The sequence below is a fragment of the Meles meles genome, chromosome 14 (assembly GCF_922984935.1).
Source record: "Meles meles chromosome 14, mMelMel3.1 paternal haplotype, whole genome shotgun sequence".
NCBI classification, from domain to species: Eukaryota; Metazoa; Chordata; class Mammalia; order Carnivora; family Mustelidae; genus Meles; species Meles meles.
In genome coordinates, this window is record NC_060079.1 from 77,443,753 (window position 1) to 77,460,209 (window position 16,457).

The 16,457-nt window shown below is 39.3% G+C and overlaps 2 protein-coding genes across 3 annotated transcripts in view; both read right to left on the bottom strand.

The window, feature by feature from the left end:
- Positions 1–9,276, bottom strand: part of CCDC168 (coiled-coil domain containing 168) — a 32,871-nt gene extending 23,595 nt beyond the window's left edge. Inside the window, exons 1-3 of the mRNA XM_046028334.1 lie at positions 9,256–9,276; positions 4,717–4,750; positions 4,584–4,617 (exon numbers count right to left, since the gene is read on the bottom strand). Coding sequence (XP_045884290.1) covers positions 4,584–4,617; positions 4,717–4,750; positions 9,256–9,276 — 89 coding nt within the window. The remainder of the gene's footprint in view (positions 1–4,583; positions 4,618–4,716; positions 4,751–9,255) is intronic.
- Positions 9,277–9,798: 522 nt separating this feature from the next.
- TEX30 (testis expressed 30) lies at positions 9,799–16,356 on the bottom strand. 2 transcript variants are annotated; one of them, XM_046028156.1, is made up of 6 exons: positions 16,233–16,356; positions 13,093–13,166; positions 12,376–12,606; positions 11,569–11,620; positions 10,865–11,070; positions 9,799–10,266 (listed from the first exon to the last, which is right to left on the bottom strand). In XM_046028156.1, the coding sequence occupies exons 2-6, from the start codon at positions 13,105–13,107 to the stop codon at positions 10,093–10,095; spliced, it is 678 nt and encodes a 225-aa protein (XP_045884112.1). In that variant the 5' UTR covers positions 13,108–13,166; positions 16,233–16,356; the 3' UTR covers positions 9,799–10,092. The 2 variants fall into 2 exon arrangements, with proteins under 2 accessions (XP_045884112.1, XP_045884113.1); XM_046028157.1 differs by lacking the exon at positions 13,093–13,166 and having other exon boundaries at positions 16,233–16,338.
- Between the last annotated feature and the right edge of the window lie 101 nt (positions 16,357–16,457).

Genomic DNA, 16,457 nt, shown 5'->3' on the forward strand with positions numbered 1-16,457 from the left:
TAGTCCAAACATAATTAGGATAAAATTTCATCAGGACAAGAATGTGATTATTCACTTTAAAAAGTAGAATAGTGAAAATATAATATATAAAAATGATTAATTTTTGCATATTTCAGGAAAAAGAGGAAAGCTGAAATGCAAGACAGGTATTTCAGCAATGTAATACTGTGTTTTTAAACATAATAAAACAATGTTAGGTAATTTTCTTATGTTGAACCAACTGTGCATTCCTAGGAACAATCCCACTGGATCATAGTGTATAATTCTTTTAATATGCTGCTGGATTGGTGTGTTAGTATCTTGTTAAGGATTTTGCTTTTTTATTTATAAGGGCTTTGGGTCTGATATCTATCTTGTATACGAGCTCCACATACTCTCCATCTGGCAGACTTCCAGGCCATCATAATTCTCCTGGTTTTCCTCCTCACTCCCTGGTAGCTTCTTCCCAGTCTCCTTTGATGGCTCCTCCTCTTCTTTCTGAACTCTTTATAGAGTATCGCAGGGCTCAGTCCTTGTTCCTTTTCCCTTCTCACAGTCTCTTTGAAATCTCATCCTCTCGTACAGCTTTTAATATTGTCCATAAGCCAACAACCCCCAAACTTAGTGCCTCTACCCGACATCTTTCCCAAACCACTTATTCACTACCTCTTTAGATATCAAATCAATAGCCCTAATTCAACAAATAGGAAACAATATTCCTGGTCTCCCCATCAAAATCTGCCTCACCCACAGTTTTCTTCATCAGGGTTGAAAACAGCTGCACTTTCTACCTTCTCAGGCCCAAACTCCTAGGACTGACTCCTGCCTCTTCTCTCTCAGATCCACCCTGTCGGCTCTCCTTTTGTAAGTATGTCCTGAAACCAACCACGTCTCACCACCTCCACTGCTGCTACGCTGGTGTCATTCACCTTTATCTCTCACTTTGGGTTACTCAGAATAGCCTGCCATCTGCGTAGGCCCTTGACCAAATACAGTCTACTCTCAACACAGCAGGCAGAATAGTCCTTTGAAAATATCACTTCCCAGAACCTAGATGTCCATCAACAGATGAATGGATAAAGAAGATGTGGTATAGGGGCGCCTGGGTGGCTCAGTGGGTTAAGCCTCTGCCTTCGGCTCAGGTCATGATCTCAGGGTCCTGGGATTGAGCCCCACATCGGGCTCTCTGCTCAGTGGGGAGCCTGATTCCTCCTCTCTCTCTGCCTGCCTCTCTGCCTACTTGTGATCTCTCTGTCAAATACATAAATAAAATCTTTAAAAAAAAAAAGATGTGGTCTATATCTACCATGGAATACTATGCAGCCTTCAAAAGAAATGAAATCTTACCATTTGCAATGATGTGGATGGAACTAGAGGGTATTACGGTGAGCAAAATAGGTCAGTCAGAGAAAGACAATTATCATATGATCTCCCTGATATGAGGAATCTGAGAGGCAATGTGGGGGGTTTGGGGGTAGGGAAGGAAAAAATAAAACAAGATGGGATCGGGAGGGAGACAAACCAAAAGAGACTCTTAATCTCACAAAACAAGTTGAGGGTTGCTGGGGGGAGGCGGGTAGGGAGAGGGTGGTTGGCTTATGGACACTGGGGAGGGTATGTGCTATGGTGAGTGCTGTGAAGTGTGTAAACCTGGAGATTCACAGACCTGTACCCCTGGGACTAATAATACATTATATGTTAATAAAAAAAATTTTTAATTACTAAAAAAATCACTTCCCTATGCAAAACTCTACGATGATTCTCCATTGTTACTCAGAGTAAAAGCTGTTGCCCTTAACATGGCCTAAGAGACCCAACCATGATCTGGTCACCGATTACTTCTCGGACCCCATCCTCCATATGTCACCCCCCACTCCCTGCACCAGCCACATAGGCCTTCTTATGGTTTCTAAAACATTAGGTACACTCCCCCTTAGGGTCTTTGCTTTAGTTGGTCGCACTGTCTGGAATCCTCTTCTACCTTATCTGTTTGCTTAACTCCCATATCCCTTCAAGGCCTTAGTCAAACCCCATCATATATGTTACAACATACCTCTCCTCCCCTATTTCTGGCACCTCATTCCTCTTACCCTATTCTACCTTTTGCTTTACCATAAATCCTATCATGTTCTGTCATATTATTTCTTTATTTATCCTATTGTTTTTTATTATCAGACTTTCCTCCAACTAAACCTTAAGGCAGGAATCATTTTTTTTTTTTAATTCACTAATATATCTCAAGGGCGTACAATAATGCCTGGCACACAGCAGGCCCTTGGTAAATATTTGTTGAGTGACCACTCTTCACTGTAGGTTTCTGATTACTAACCTTCATTCACAACAAGCTGACCCAGACATACAACCCAACCTTATCTTTTAGTTCAGTAAGGCGGGGGAAATCCATATACACAAAACACCCAAAAAAGTGGCTCAGGACTGAAGGCAGAAATGGAGGGGAGTTGGTTACAGCAATACGAATAATACCCACTTTAACACTGGTTGTGTCTCCCCATTTTTGCAATGTCCTTTGGCCTCTCCCAGCAACCTCAACTGGTTGTGGAAATTTTTTATTTTTTTAAAAGATTTTATTTATTTGACACAGTGTGCGCATGTGCACAAGCAAGAGAAGAGGCACAGGGAGAGGGAGAAGCAGACTCCCTGCTGAGCGAGGAGCCCAATGTGGGGCTTGTTCCCAGGACCCCAAGATCATGACCTGAGCCAAGGGCAGACACTTAACCACCGAACCACCCTGGTGCCGTGGCCTTGGAAAATTTAAAAAGAAGTCCCTGCACTCTGGTAAAAGACTGACAGTTCTACAGCCATGGTAACAAGGACACATCAGAAATAACTGTAAATCTGTTAAACCACTCAATGGAATACAGTCAGTACAGTCTTAAGGTCATGGTAACAAATAAATACCAATTCCATTTTTAAACATTTTTATCAATGATAACACCCTTTAGGAAACACGCTTCTGAGACCAACCAATGACAGCTCCAAGCTTTGAAAGTCATATAATGGTGGCAGGCTTTCCCAACACACTTCTAAGGCTGACGTCAACCCTGAAACAAACCATTCCCCAAAAGTGGATCGATGTCTCATGAGCAGTTTGCTTTGCTCACTGAGACTACACCTGGCCAGCAAGACTCTCCCTGATCAGATGGTGGTGAGTGGTGGTCGTGTCCTTTGATGTCCTTGATCCTTTCAGTACTAAGCCTCAGGTCTTCTCCCGGGGTCCTCCCTCCCCTCTGCCCATCCTTCCACCTTCCTCTTCTCTCCCACCTCATAAGCAAGACAGAACTCACTCAGTCTGATGCAACCCACTTTGACCAGCATGACGCCTGGGCTCCCATCAATATTCAAGCAGGATCACTTCAAAATAATCTAAGATGCTCTCCCAAATATGGTTCTGCCCTCAAAGATAATTCTGGTGCCAGGGTAAAGTATTCTTGCTTTGTTACACATATCATTTTAGCTAATCTTCAAGATTTTCTAAGAGATAATTCTTCTAACTGCTATTTTGAAAGTAAGGAAATGGAGTTCAGGCCGGTGAGCATAAGCCTAGGGCTATAATGTCATTAAAAGGCAGAACTATGACATAAACCTAGACTTTTTTAAATTAAAATTTGTGTTTGTTCACTATAATATGCTGCCCACCATAGGAGCCCTATCTCTTCCCTAATGGTAGTCATAATTTATTGCACATACCCTGCTGTTTCTTATTTACTTGCCTCTACTCATGTCCTAGAACACCCTGCTGTCTTTTTCTAATTTTCATGCATCCTTTAAAATTCACCTCAGCATAAGCTTCTTCATGAAGCCATCTCTAACACTCTATGCTGGCTTAGCTATCTCCTAAATGTTTTCCTAATGCTTCTGTCACTGTGTTACCAGACTGCAAGGCAATCATCCTTTATGCGTGTATCTCCTCCACAAGCATATAAGCTTCTAGAGAATAGAAACTGTCTTATTGTTTGTATCCCAGTACCGAACACAATGCCCATTGTAGAGAAGATATTTAATGATTGTTGAATAGATTTTGATACAAGCAATTAAAATATTAATGCAACAAGAGTAGTGATGTCATATTTAATCCCTAGCACTAGTATATCTTCGGGATGCTGATGGATTCTGGCTCTATAAACAGAATGTCACTCTTGCAGTACCTAGCTCAGGGTTTACTTGGTTCTCAGTAGGTACTGGAGAGAGAGGGTGGATAGGGAAGCAAGTTACTAAACCTCATTAGACTTTCCTCCTTTGTAAAAACAGTAATAATACTACCCACCTAGAAGGATAATTTCAATAGTACATGAAAGCCATTAATACAACTTGGAACAGAGCAGCCATGAAAATCAATGTTAGATGCAAGGGATGATTAACTGAACTCTGCATCTGAAACTAACGATGTACTATATGTTGGCTAAATGAATTTAAATTTTTAAAAAATGAAAAAATAAAAATCAATGTTAAGTTGAATTATGATGTTGAGTACCTGCGGTCCTCTATACATATGGGAAAATACTTTTCTGTAATTCAGATGTAAATGCAATTTTGCATAGCACAAAACCAACCTGTTTCATTTAAATTCAAAATCTATCACTTACCTTTCCTCAGAAGATGAAGGAGCTGGACAGTTATCTAGAGATAAGAGGGAATGAAAAAAAAAAGGTCAGAGCACCAATAGGAGAGGCTCAGGTTGAACAAGTTTTATATTAAAGTATGAAATTTATAACATACCAAATTTTGTGCTTTTCAGGCAACTGTCTTCCTCCTATTTCAGGAGAGATTAATAACAAATATTGAGGAGTAATCCAAATACCAGAGTTCTACATTTTGTAAGTTATTCTTATGTATGATTTTGAAAAATAGCAAAGAAAGAAATCAACCATTTGTTCTTACGTTCTGGGCACTTGAACTACCCTTTTCTGGAAGTGCAGGCTTCTTATTAAAGGATGAACAAATCTTTATGAGTATGATCTCAAAAATAATCCCTAGGAAAATTATGAAGAAGATTGCTATCCAATCATTTTGAGTCCAGGACTCTAAAAGTTCCCACAATGTCCAAAATGTATTATCTTCCAGTCTATTCTGCCCTGCTTTTTTAAAGAAATAAAATTGCTTTGCCATTTTAATGTAATATATGAGATAGACTGATGTTTCATTCTGAAGTTTATGATTTCAGATGCCCCAAAACACAAAAAGGTAGTATGCCCATTTCATAACCACATGCAATGCTCTGCCAGAAAAAAATTTTGGGTGCTGCTCAGTGTCTTGGTCAAGTGCAGCAGGGCCTGCTCTGGGCCTAAGTAAAGGGAGGTATATGTCATAGTGGATATTCAACTGAGCTCATGTCAACTTACTTTACCAATAATGGAAGTTCATTGATGAGACATGTATGTGCTTTAGTAGTTTTTTTCATTTAAAAATTTTAAATCCTTTATTAATTTCACAAAAAGAAAACATAATTCTATCAACAATCCCTTAGCACAGTTGGATTACTACTACCCTGGAATTCAAAAAATGTAGAACAACTTTGAATTAGACATAACCACCAGGAATACTGTATTTTATGCCTGTGATAAGGGAAATATGTAGTTTTGCCAGGTTTAGTAAAAACCAAATAAAAAATGAAACTAAATGCCCCAGTTTGAGTTTTAGATAAATACCAAATAATTTTTTGGTATGTCTCATTGTTATTAGGTAGGACATAGGACACATGACAGTTTTTCTCTTATAGGCCTGCCTGATTTTTTTTTTAATAGAATGTCTCATTTTATTCTTTTTGCTAGAGGGGTCTGTTAGCAATGTTCCTTAAGAATCTGCTGTTATGCTGAAAACCAAGGTTAGATTTTGGAATGGTCTCCTGATGAATTCCCTTTTTGCCCTGTCTCTGGTGATTCCAAAGAACATTCCTAATGTCAGAATTAGCATGGAGCCCAGTCAGCTGTAAGTACTGCTCGCTTTCCCTCTAAGTCTAGAGAGTAGGTGTGAAAGTTTACGGAGTAAACACAAGACAGTCTAGACTATTAAAAAAAAAAATGTTCACGCTACCTTGGATTTAGAGTACTTTCTCTCTGAAGATTAATTCTATCTTTGTCTTCGCTCATTCCAGGTGGGTTGAGGAAAGAAGCATATTCTTTACAACAGAGTTAACTCTTCAGGTCTCTTCTGTCATATTATATATAACTGAGTGAAAGAAAGATTTATTGAGCTCTTACCTTCCTGGACTATTGGAAATAATGAGCTCAGTGACACAGCCTAAGCATCGGTTTATAGTCTTCCAGTCTACCAGGCCACAGCCTACAGGTATTAACAGTCTTTACTTAGGTTTAACTACGATCTTGGGGTTTGTCTTTGTAAAGGACAGCTCTCCAGAATGCAGGGCAGGCACTCCTTAATTCTTAAAGAAACTTCAGCAATTCCTCTGGATTTTTCAAGGATAAAGTACACCCTTCTCTCTGACCCCCCAACCCACCTACACAATCAGGGTGATTTTATTCTGCTGGATTTTTCTCTAGAATTTAATGCAGCTGGCAAAATACTCGATTTCTCTTGCCTGATAGCAGGCATTCTTTAATTCATTTAATGTTAACTACTGTATTCAATGTTTTAATACTTTACAGTTCCTTCCAACTTTCAGAGCTTTATGGCACTGAATTCCTGATTTGTATACCACAGACCAGCTCTGTAAGAACTGAAGTGGAACTTCTGTGTACCACTCCTGCTGATGGGGAAGAAAAGCATATCCTCCTTTAGGGCTTTGTCATGTTTGTTACCTATGTACTTGCCTACTAAAAAGTACAATCACCTAGTTCTTAGCATAAACACCTCTCTTCTTTATCCCAGAAACCTCTTCTCATGTCAATCTCAAGTAAGCTGTGCAAAATAAGTGCTAAGCTGCATTTATTCTTAAAAATTATGAAGACAATAAAAAATAAATAAAACAGGAATGCCTGAATGGCTCAGTCAGTTAAGTGTCTGCTTTCAGCTTGGATCATGATCCCGGGGTCTTGCGATTGGGTCCTGCATCAGGTTCCTTGCTCAGCAAGGAGAGTGCTTCTCCCTCTGCCTGTTACTCTCCCTTCTTGTGCCTGCCATTTCTCTCTCTCTCTGACAAATAAATGGATGAAATCTAAGAAATAAATAATAAAAATAAAATAATGAACACCAGAGAAACCCTATCACTAACAATAATGTATACACTGTAAGAGAATACGCCTAAAGATTGTTTAGTTTTTAAAAACCAATTATATCTACGAATGCTACATTCTTTACACTATTTGGACATTGTGAACTAGGCATTTTTTTATGTATCGGGAAAAAGTCCCAATAATATGTGTATAAAATAGCAACAAAAAAGCAAGGATTGCTCATAATGGTTAAAAATTCTCCCTCTGAATACCTTAGTTCAACACAACTAATTAAAAAGTGCTCTGTGGATACAAAGATCAGTAAAAACCATTCCCTGATGTGGAGTATTTAACATGTGATATGGCACCAATATGGCAATAATGTACTAAGAAGGCAGAGTGTGATTAACAACAAAGAAAGGAAGATACTATATGTATTCCAAGAAGGGATACTTGGTTGTGGTAATTCAAAAAAAGCTGTAAAGAGGAAAAGAATTTAAGGGTCTTAAAGGATGAGGAAGATTTGGTGAAAAAAGACTAACAGGAAAGTTTCAAAACCTTGGATAGTCCAGGTTAACTGGAGTCACTGTGCTGTACACGTTCAGAGTATGGGGAAATGTGCTAAAAAGTTGATAGTGCCTATTGTGGACAGCCTTGAACTCAAGACTTTGGCCTTAATCGCCACTTTTGGAGATCCATCAACAGCTTTTGATTGAGGGTATCAACTGGTTTGTTGAAGCAAGACCACCACAAAAGAGGAAGATCAGTTAGGTTACTGTAATTATGCAGATGAGAATCGATAAAGGCCTACATTAGAGTGATTGCAGTGTAAACAGAAGAGGGGATAAAATCAGACTTTGAGACTGAAAATCCAGTGTTGACAGCTAAAAGGAAGCAAATGGTTTTGGAAGGGGGTAGAAAAGCGAATGGTGAGGGAGAAAGGATTTTAAGGTATCCCCACAAGTAAAGTTTGTCTAGGACAAGGTTCTGGACACTACTGACATCTTGGATCTGATACTTCTTCCTGTCTGGCGGTCCTGTGCATTAGACTGTTAGCAGCATCCCTTTCCTCCGCCTATCAGATGCTAGAAGCACTGCCACCCCATTGGGCCAACCAAGTTTCCAGAGACTCTCAAATGTCCCTCAGGGGGCAAAATCACTGGTTGAGAACTATTGGTCTAGGTAATGGTTGTGCCATTAATCAGGGGTGCCTACCAGAAGAGGTGCCAGGACAGCTCTTTGACCACAATCTTGAAGGGGCTGCACATTCTCCCTGCAAGATGTGGCAAATCTGTGAAAAGCAGCCGGGACCTTTTCACAAATGTTTATTTCAGCCTTACCCAGCTCACTCATATCTCTCTAGGAGTTCTATGTTCCCCATCCCTGACTAGGTACACAGGTCTCAAATGACAAGCCCTATCATCAATCAGGAAGTTTCCTACAGGCCCCTCAGGGAAAATAATCAACTTTAAATGACCCTCTACATTATCTCTATATTTGATTTAGTATCTTTGGTCATCTATATCATGCCTATACTTTAATTTGCAAACTGGACTATAATAATTATAAAACCTGGTTAATAATCTTTTAAATCTATTTTTTCATTGTACTTCTGTATTATGGTCTGCTCTATAGTAAGTTTTCCTTTTCACTTTCCCATTAGTTTTACTTCTGATTTACAGTATTAATATTTTCCAATTGATTTATACTAGTTTATACACCATTGTCAGCTCTGGATGTTTTTAACGTGTTTATATTTTGACAACAGTACTGTTTTAAAGTTCTGAATGCTAATCAATGATTAGATATATACTATTTTTAGAATGTTAGGCCTCGTTTGAGAAATTTAGTTAAAAAGTAACTATTATACACTGAGTGATACAGAAAATTTGATTTCATAGTTTCATTCTATAATATAAAACAATTTAGACATTGTTATCTAGGCTTCTGTTCTTTATGCACTACTTAGAAAAAATTAACAAATAATTAAAATTCATTGACTCTATCAGAGAAGGAAGAATGAGGGACCTCAAAAATCTGCATGGCTTGGGCCCCCCTGAGGCTCTCTGTAGGGCCTAATAATAGAGCAGTAGAGAAGCCAGGAAAAGGAGTTATTATCTTACTATAGAAAACTACCCTTTCCTACAAACATACGTATCAGCGCCATCACATTCTGTGTCCTTTGTAGGAAATACAGACACTGTTTTTAATACGTAACTCAACACCACCAAAGTCCAGTCCAAGTATTAACTGAACTTTCCAGGCCAAAATTAGGTACCCTAACTCCACCTAGATACAGCACAGATGTTAATCCCACTATTTAGGCCATATTTCATTCTCCCCTTAATCAGAGAGAGAGATCTAGATATCAAGTTCCTCCATTACATTTAAGCTCTTAAGTAGTTACTTATCTTCACAAACCTAATCAGGCTTTGCCTGGAACAGGCCTACAAGAAACATTTCTTGAATGAAGTTACTTCATTCCAAAAACAATGTTCAGAGTCCCCAAATTTGAAAATGTATCTTCCTTCCTATCCCTTGAGATTAAAAGATTAGGTGAATGAATGCATACATTCTATAAAACAACTAAATTTACCATAATAAACAGTTGTTTTCCTTTTTTAAAGACACTGCTCTGCAAAATTAGAGTACTTTCTCAGTTGCATAGCAAATAAGACAAAAGTTCCATTGTAACAAAATTCAAATGTTTAATTTTTTTCAAAACTTAACTATATTAATGAAAATAAATTATATTTAGACCACTTCAATATTTGTACATCATCTTTACACAACTATAACAGTGCTTCAAAAAACATTTTATAAAGGACATTAATTTCACAATTAAAATATGTTTTAAAAATGGGAGAAACATTAAAGAACATTAAGTTCATCTGAAATATCTCATATTGCTGAGAGGTATGCTGTTCTTTATCAAATGAACTGTATTTGTATTAAAAATAATGTAGTTCGTAGCTAGATACAATTATCTCTTGTCCATTTCAGTGATTTCCTGGATCCAAAACAAAATCTGTGTATTTATTTCTTTGAAAACATCATTTGTTGATCGTCCTTTCACTGCCATGGAATGATTTGCCTTCTCAATCCAGTGGATTTTATTGGGAGCTTGCATTTTCTGTGCCACTTTCTCCAACAAGTTCTAAAGGAAAAAAAGAAGAGGATGCTAGACTAATGCTCTTTCAGGGTTTAATAAAGATCCTTTCTCTCCCTGTACCACCTATACTGGCATCCATTCACTAAATATTCACTAATATCTACTCTAAAGACAATTTTCAAGGCAATGGACTATGCAAAGAAATGTCCACAGAAGTGGCAGTCCACATCTCTCAAATACAGCAATATCATAGAACAGATCAAGCCTCCATTAGACCATCTATAGTAACATGTTTAAGTTACTCTGTCTCGAGTCAATTTTATAACAAACTGAAGAATCCGCTTAAATGTTGAACCAAATGTACAGCATCCTAGTATAAATCCCCAAATCACAAGATTCAGATATTAGTCTTTTTATTCCCAAAAAAGAGTCAATCCATTTAGCAACTCTTTCCAGGGAGATGAATTCTGTCAGTATGCTTGTATTTTTCAGTTCTCCGAAGTAACAGGTAACTAAGTCACAAAACTAGCATTAGTCCAATCGGCACCTTTTAAAGAGATTGAAGGTTGCCGATAATATCTTGTTTCCAAGACACTGTCTTTCATTCATCTCTCATTTATGCAAACATCAAGTTATAATTCACCTTTTCACACATTTCATCCGCTGAGCCTGACACAAACAATACAGGATCTTTTATACGATAGAGATCTTCATCTCTAAGTTTATGTTGCTGCTTTGGATGGTGCAGTGGGTAAGAAATACAAATGAGACCTCGAACAAAATCATCAGCATCATCTGGCTCAATATGGCATATTACAGAAGCAGCTGCTCTTGAGCCCATTGAACGACCTAAAAATCAATTAAAATTAAGTTCAGTTTGAAATACAAACATTCATATATAGAAGTGGTGTTAAGATGGCAAATAAGATTTCATTTACTGTTCATCCACCATAACTCTATCACTTAACTCCAAAAGGTGGCAATTAACAAGCTGTAATATCCATAATGGACATCTATAACTTCATGAAATGCTAAAAATTGATCCAAGTCAAAAAAAGGGGGGGCGGTTTTTTTTCTCTGAAGAATACTTGAGGTAAGGACCAACGAATCATTTGAGAGACAGTGACTCAGGAATATAAATAAAAGGAATGATCTTTGGGTTCCAAAATGTATGTATGAGCTTTAAATTTACTTTAAATATATAAAGTGCCTTGATGTTATAAAAGAAAGTGAATTAGCAAAACAAAAAATCCTTAAATTAGCTTCCTATCACCAATTAATTTTAATTACCGATCACCTGTTCCTATATTAATATAAGTAGATTTAAAAGCAAGTATTGCAACTTACCACCAAGGAAAACACCTGCCAATTTGTATTCTCCTGAGGTCTTTAGGTAATTCTAGAAAAACCAACCAAAAAATTATCAGTTCTCCTATGAAATACTCCACTGGAAAAACCAACATATATTTATCATTAGTGAAATGTATAAAACTGTTTGCAAAGACAACCATAAAATCTCAAGGGATTCTTCTTGAAAGAGGTGACCAGGTCTTTGCTCTTCTGATCATGCTGTCACTATCAAATCATAGCTGGGTAAATACAGGCAAATAAATGAGAAAAAAAAATCACTTTGCCTGTCTTAAAAAAAGTATTAAACTATTTTTAAAGAATTACATTAAAAACAAAGCCAGTAAAATCTTCCAACTAATACAGAATAGAACTAAAATCTAACTTTAAGCCCTGAGAAACTTAGCCAGTTTGAAATAATCTGGATTTTAAAAATTTCAAATTTGTGTTATCCAAGGATTTTACAGCTTCAAAATGCTATATTTATACATTCATACTACAGTAGGCAAATATCATCCAGAACTATATTCTGACGTTAAATAACTCCACTAAGAAAATTACATCATAAATAGTTTCCTTGGTAGTACCATGAAAGAACATTTATGATGGGAGCACTCATCTCCATGGAAACTGAGAGCCAGAAAGAAAAATCTGACTACTATACAGCTGTCATGTACTATTGAGTTTCTAAGAATATTCATTAAAAGCTTTTTAAATAAATCATATGACTGCTAATAGAATTTGTCTTAAATGTAAGAATTTTAAAACAAAATTCTATTATAAGTAAATATAAAGAAATTTTCTTACCAAAACTGATTTATATGCCTTAATTCTATGTACAATATTAAGGCCTTTACAGGTAAATCTCAGGCAAAAAAAACCATGAGATGCAAGATGGGATGCCAGTGACATCAAATGAGGAAGGTTCATATCTCCTGACGCTCCATGTGTAAGAATTATTCCATATGTTAAGCTCTTGTTAGGTACCAAACAAACAGCATCTAGTAATTTATTTCCAAAAGGTATTTTTAATTTAACCTGGAATTCAAGAGAATAAAGGGATCAAAAATTACTTCCTTGCCTATTCAGACAATTAAATAACTATGTTTGTTCTGTGAGAACCATGACTCACATGGCCACTAAATAAAAAGCAATATTAACAATAGCTAGTATTTAAGTATTTATTTATTGTGTGTCAGGTACTATTATAAGTGCTTTATATGTATTAACTTATTTAACCTTCCTAATAATTCTATGAAGTACTATCATCACTTCCTTTTTACAGATGAGAAAACAGCCACAGCAGGTTAAGTAACTTGGTGCCCAAAGTTATACAGCCACTAGCTAGGATTCAAACTTAGGCAGTTTGCTCTAAAGTCCTTCCTTTTAACCACTAATGCTATACTGTCTCTCACTGCACAAGCTGAAAATAAGAAAACTACTCTGGAGCCACATGACTTAAAAAAAAAAAAAAAAAAAAAAAAGGAACCCTGAAGATGCAGAACATACGAAAATATGTATTACCTCTGTATGACTCATTTTCACTGTTGAATAACAAACTTAAAGTGCCTTACATCTGAGAAGCAAAGGACATCTCCCTGAAAAGAAGATTCTGTTGTGAAAGGTAGGTTGGCAGACATGGATATGACATAAAAACTATGAATGAACACATTCAGTAGCTGAAATAAACACATTTAAAACTACTTCTCTAAGAACTGGAGCCTTGCAGGTGCATTATTTCATTAATTTTCAAGCTTCCTAAAACCACGGGTACTCAGAATTGGGTTACAGGGCCAGGTGTGGGGATGGCAGATGTTACATAAGAAAAGCCAATATGATACCTTGACGTGGAAACCTTAAGAAAATTCATATCGGAGTAAAATGCTGTATTTTGTCATATATTATGCATATCTTTTTTCCTAAGCATCTTCATTCTCAACCAACTATCTTCAATTTAATTTCACAGTATCTGTCTATTAACCCATTTCTTTCATCATTATCTTTCCAACATTATCTCTCCAACTCCTCTCACCCCACAACAGAAGTATATATCCACATTCTCTGTTAGGTGCCTTTGCAGAGCCTCCCAGTAGACAGAGTGTACATACATTTCTACCCTATTGATTTGGGACTTGACTATGTGACATTGCTTTAAATAATGGAATATATGTCGAAGTTTCGATGTGTCACTTCTGAGCAGAAAACACGGCAAATTTCAAGAAGCCTCCCTTGAAGTCCCACCCTCAGCCATCAGAAAAGCATGTTGCAGGTATTTTTGCTTTTTTAGCCTGGGTCCCAGATCGAAGATGCATGCTGCAGAGACGAACCCAAATCTAAAGTCTGGAGTCCAGCCTAATCCAGCCAAGATCTAAGCCACTGAAGAACCAAGAGCATGATATGTAAGCCACTGAGATTTGGGGATTGTTATGCAGCATTCCTTCCTGTTTTGAGAAATCTTTTATTGTTCAGAATCTTACCAACATCAAGATCTCCATTATTCATCTATTTTTACCTGTTAACATTTATTTATTCATTCGCTGGGTAACAATAAGAGGGTTCAAAGTTCAAAGATGCCAAAAATATACAGTGAAAAGCCTCCCTCACTACATTTTTGACTCATTACCCAGATCCCTTCTCCAAAGTCAGCCAGTATTACCTGCTTCTTACATGTACTTCCAGATATTTTACACATATATACACACATACCCCTCCTTTTTTAAAAATAAACTCATGCTTTTCTGAATCCCCTACCACTTAAAATACATTTTGTGCTTACGTTTTTTTTATACAATGAGTTTCTTTCATTGTAGTTTGGCTGCAAAATATTCCAAGGAAGGGTCTTACATAAGTTATTTCACCAGCCATTATCTATTAATGAACACTGAGATTATTTCCAATATTTTGCTAAAATTTGCAATGAATGGCATGTACTTACATTATTTTCTCATGTGTAGACAAACCCATATAATAAATTCATGGGAGAGGAACTGCTGTATCAAATGATGTTTTCATTTGAAATTCTATTTTTTAAGGAATACATTTAATTTTTGAATAGGCAATATATTTGCATATGGTACAAAATTTTAAAAGAACAAAAATGTAAATGGGTAAGTCTCCTCACATCCCTCTCCCCCAGACGCCTAGTTCTTTCCCTTTCCCAGAAGCAACCACTGTGACCAACTTATCGTCCTTCCATATATGTGTAAGTGTGTGCAGAAAAATTCTTATTTGAACACGAGGGGAATTAGTCTAGCTACAACAATTCTGAGATTTGAGTGAGAGGAGGAGGATAAAGTACCTCCGCCTTCAGTGTCCCTGCTTTCATAAATGTAGTCCCATAATTAAGTGTGCCTGGGGTCCCCTGGTTCAAAGATCCTGTTTTATGTTCTCAAGAGAAGAGCCTCCTGCCTTCTGATGGGAGAAAGGCGGTCACCCAAAAATGTGAAATGGGGAGAGATGTAGATATCTAAATGCCTGTGGAACAGATTTCACCTACGTTAGCTTCACTCAAGCCCTCCGGCTCCACCCCCAACACCGTTTCCTTCATCGCCAGTTCCCAAGGTGACCGGTGCTGCCAGTGTCCGTGTGGTGTGTAGAGACTTGTTCAACAGTACTTCTTGCTGCAGGTTTAGAATTAAGCTAGTTTTGCCAGAACATTTGCTTTCCAGACCCCACTATTTTACTGCTGCTGTTTCCTTTCCCGTTCTCTCCACCATCAGGATTCACGTCTCTTAAAAATCCTCTTCACTGCAAGTTTGGTGAGATTTCCGGAGGGAGTAATAGCAGATACACGTATTCAACCCACTATCTTGGCCCAGAACGCTCTACTAACTCCTCAGAAACTAGGGTGTGCGTGTGGTTTTGTGTGGGTGTGTGGGGGGTTGTTTCCAGAAAAAACTCTACTCCCAGATTTCCCGATGAACTGGGGCACGTGTTCCGGTCCTCACCGCGCCGCAACCCGGTCTCGACCCAGAGTGTGGCTCTGCAAACCGGGAGCTGCGGGAGTGCCCTTCCTTTGGCAGTGTCCCCGCATCGCGAGCCTCCAAGAGGGACCCGCACGACGACTCCTCGAGCCCAGCGTGCAATGAGCGATCGCAGCTCACGCTGCAGGACCGACAGGCCACAAGCACGGTAACTTCCACCAGCAGCCGGCGTGGGCACCACCGGTCGGACCCACAGCCGCACGCTGCAAGTCGCGGGCAAACAAAAGCGTTAAGAGTTCAAGTCTTCCGGGGGCTGAGAATCCGGCCGGGCGACAGACACCGAGCGGTCGCAGGGCAGAAATTCGGAGCAGAGTCCCCCAGAGTTCGCGATTCGAAGGCACCGGAGGCTCCCATCGTTCGCTCAACTGGCGCGCGTGCGCGGGGCTGGGTGGCCGTCCCCAAGGCTCCGCGCGACCCCTCACGGCTCCCCGCAGTTCGCCTCTCCCCGCCCGCCGCGTCCCCTCACTCCCGCTTCCCCATCCGCCAGGCGGGCGAAATCCCCGCCGGGCCCGCGGGCACCGAGCTTACACCGGCCACCTCACGGAGGCGACCAACACCCCCCCGAGGGGCGACGGCCGCGAGCGCGAAATGTGTCAGATGGGGCCCCCAGGCGCGCCAGCACCCTCCCCTGGATGCCGTTCCCCACCTAGCGGCGGCATCCACCACCGCCGCCGCACTTACCGGGGAAGGGTAGGTGGCCGAGGGCGCCTAAGCGTCCTCACTCTCCTCACGGAACAAACTACCGCGCTCGAAGGGGCCGCCTCGCCGCACCCGCCAGCCCGTTCCGCCTCGGCGCACGCGCGCGCAGGCCCCGCCCCCCGGCGCGCGGGCCGGCGCGCGGGGCACGCTGGGAGCAGGAGTTTTCCTGTTATTTCCTCCCGGAACCGGGCGGAATGTACTCACCAA

Coding starts and splice junctions, on each gene's coding strand:
- TEX30 (XM_046028156.1), bottom strand. Junction 11,071..11,568: donor GGCAGGTGTTTTCCTTGGTG/GTAAGTTGCAAT, acceptor ATTGATTTTTAG/GTCGTTCAATGGGCTCAAGA. Junction 10,267..10,864: donor CGGATGAAATGTGTGAAAAG/GTGAATTATAAC, acceptor TTTTTCCTTTAG/AACTTGTTGGAGAAAGTGGC.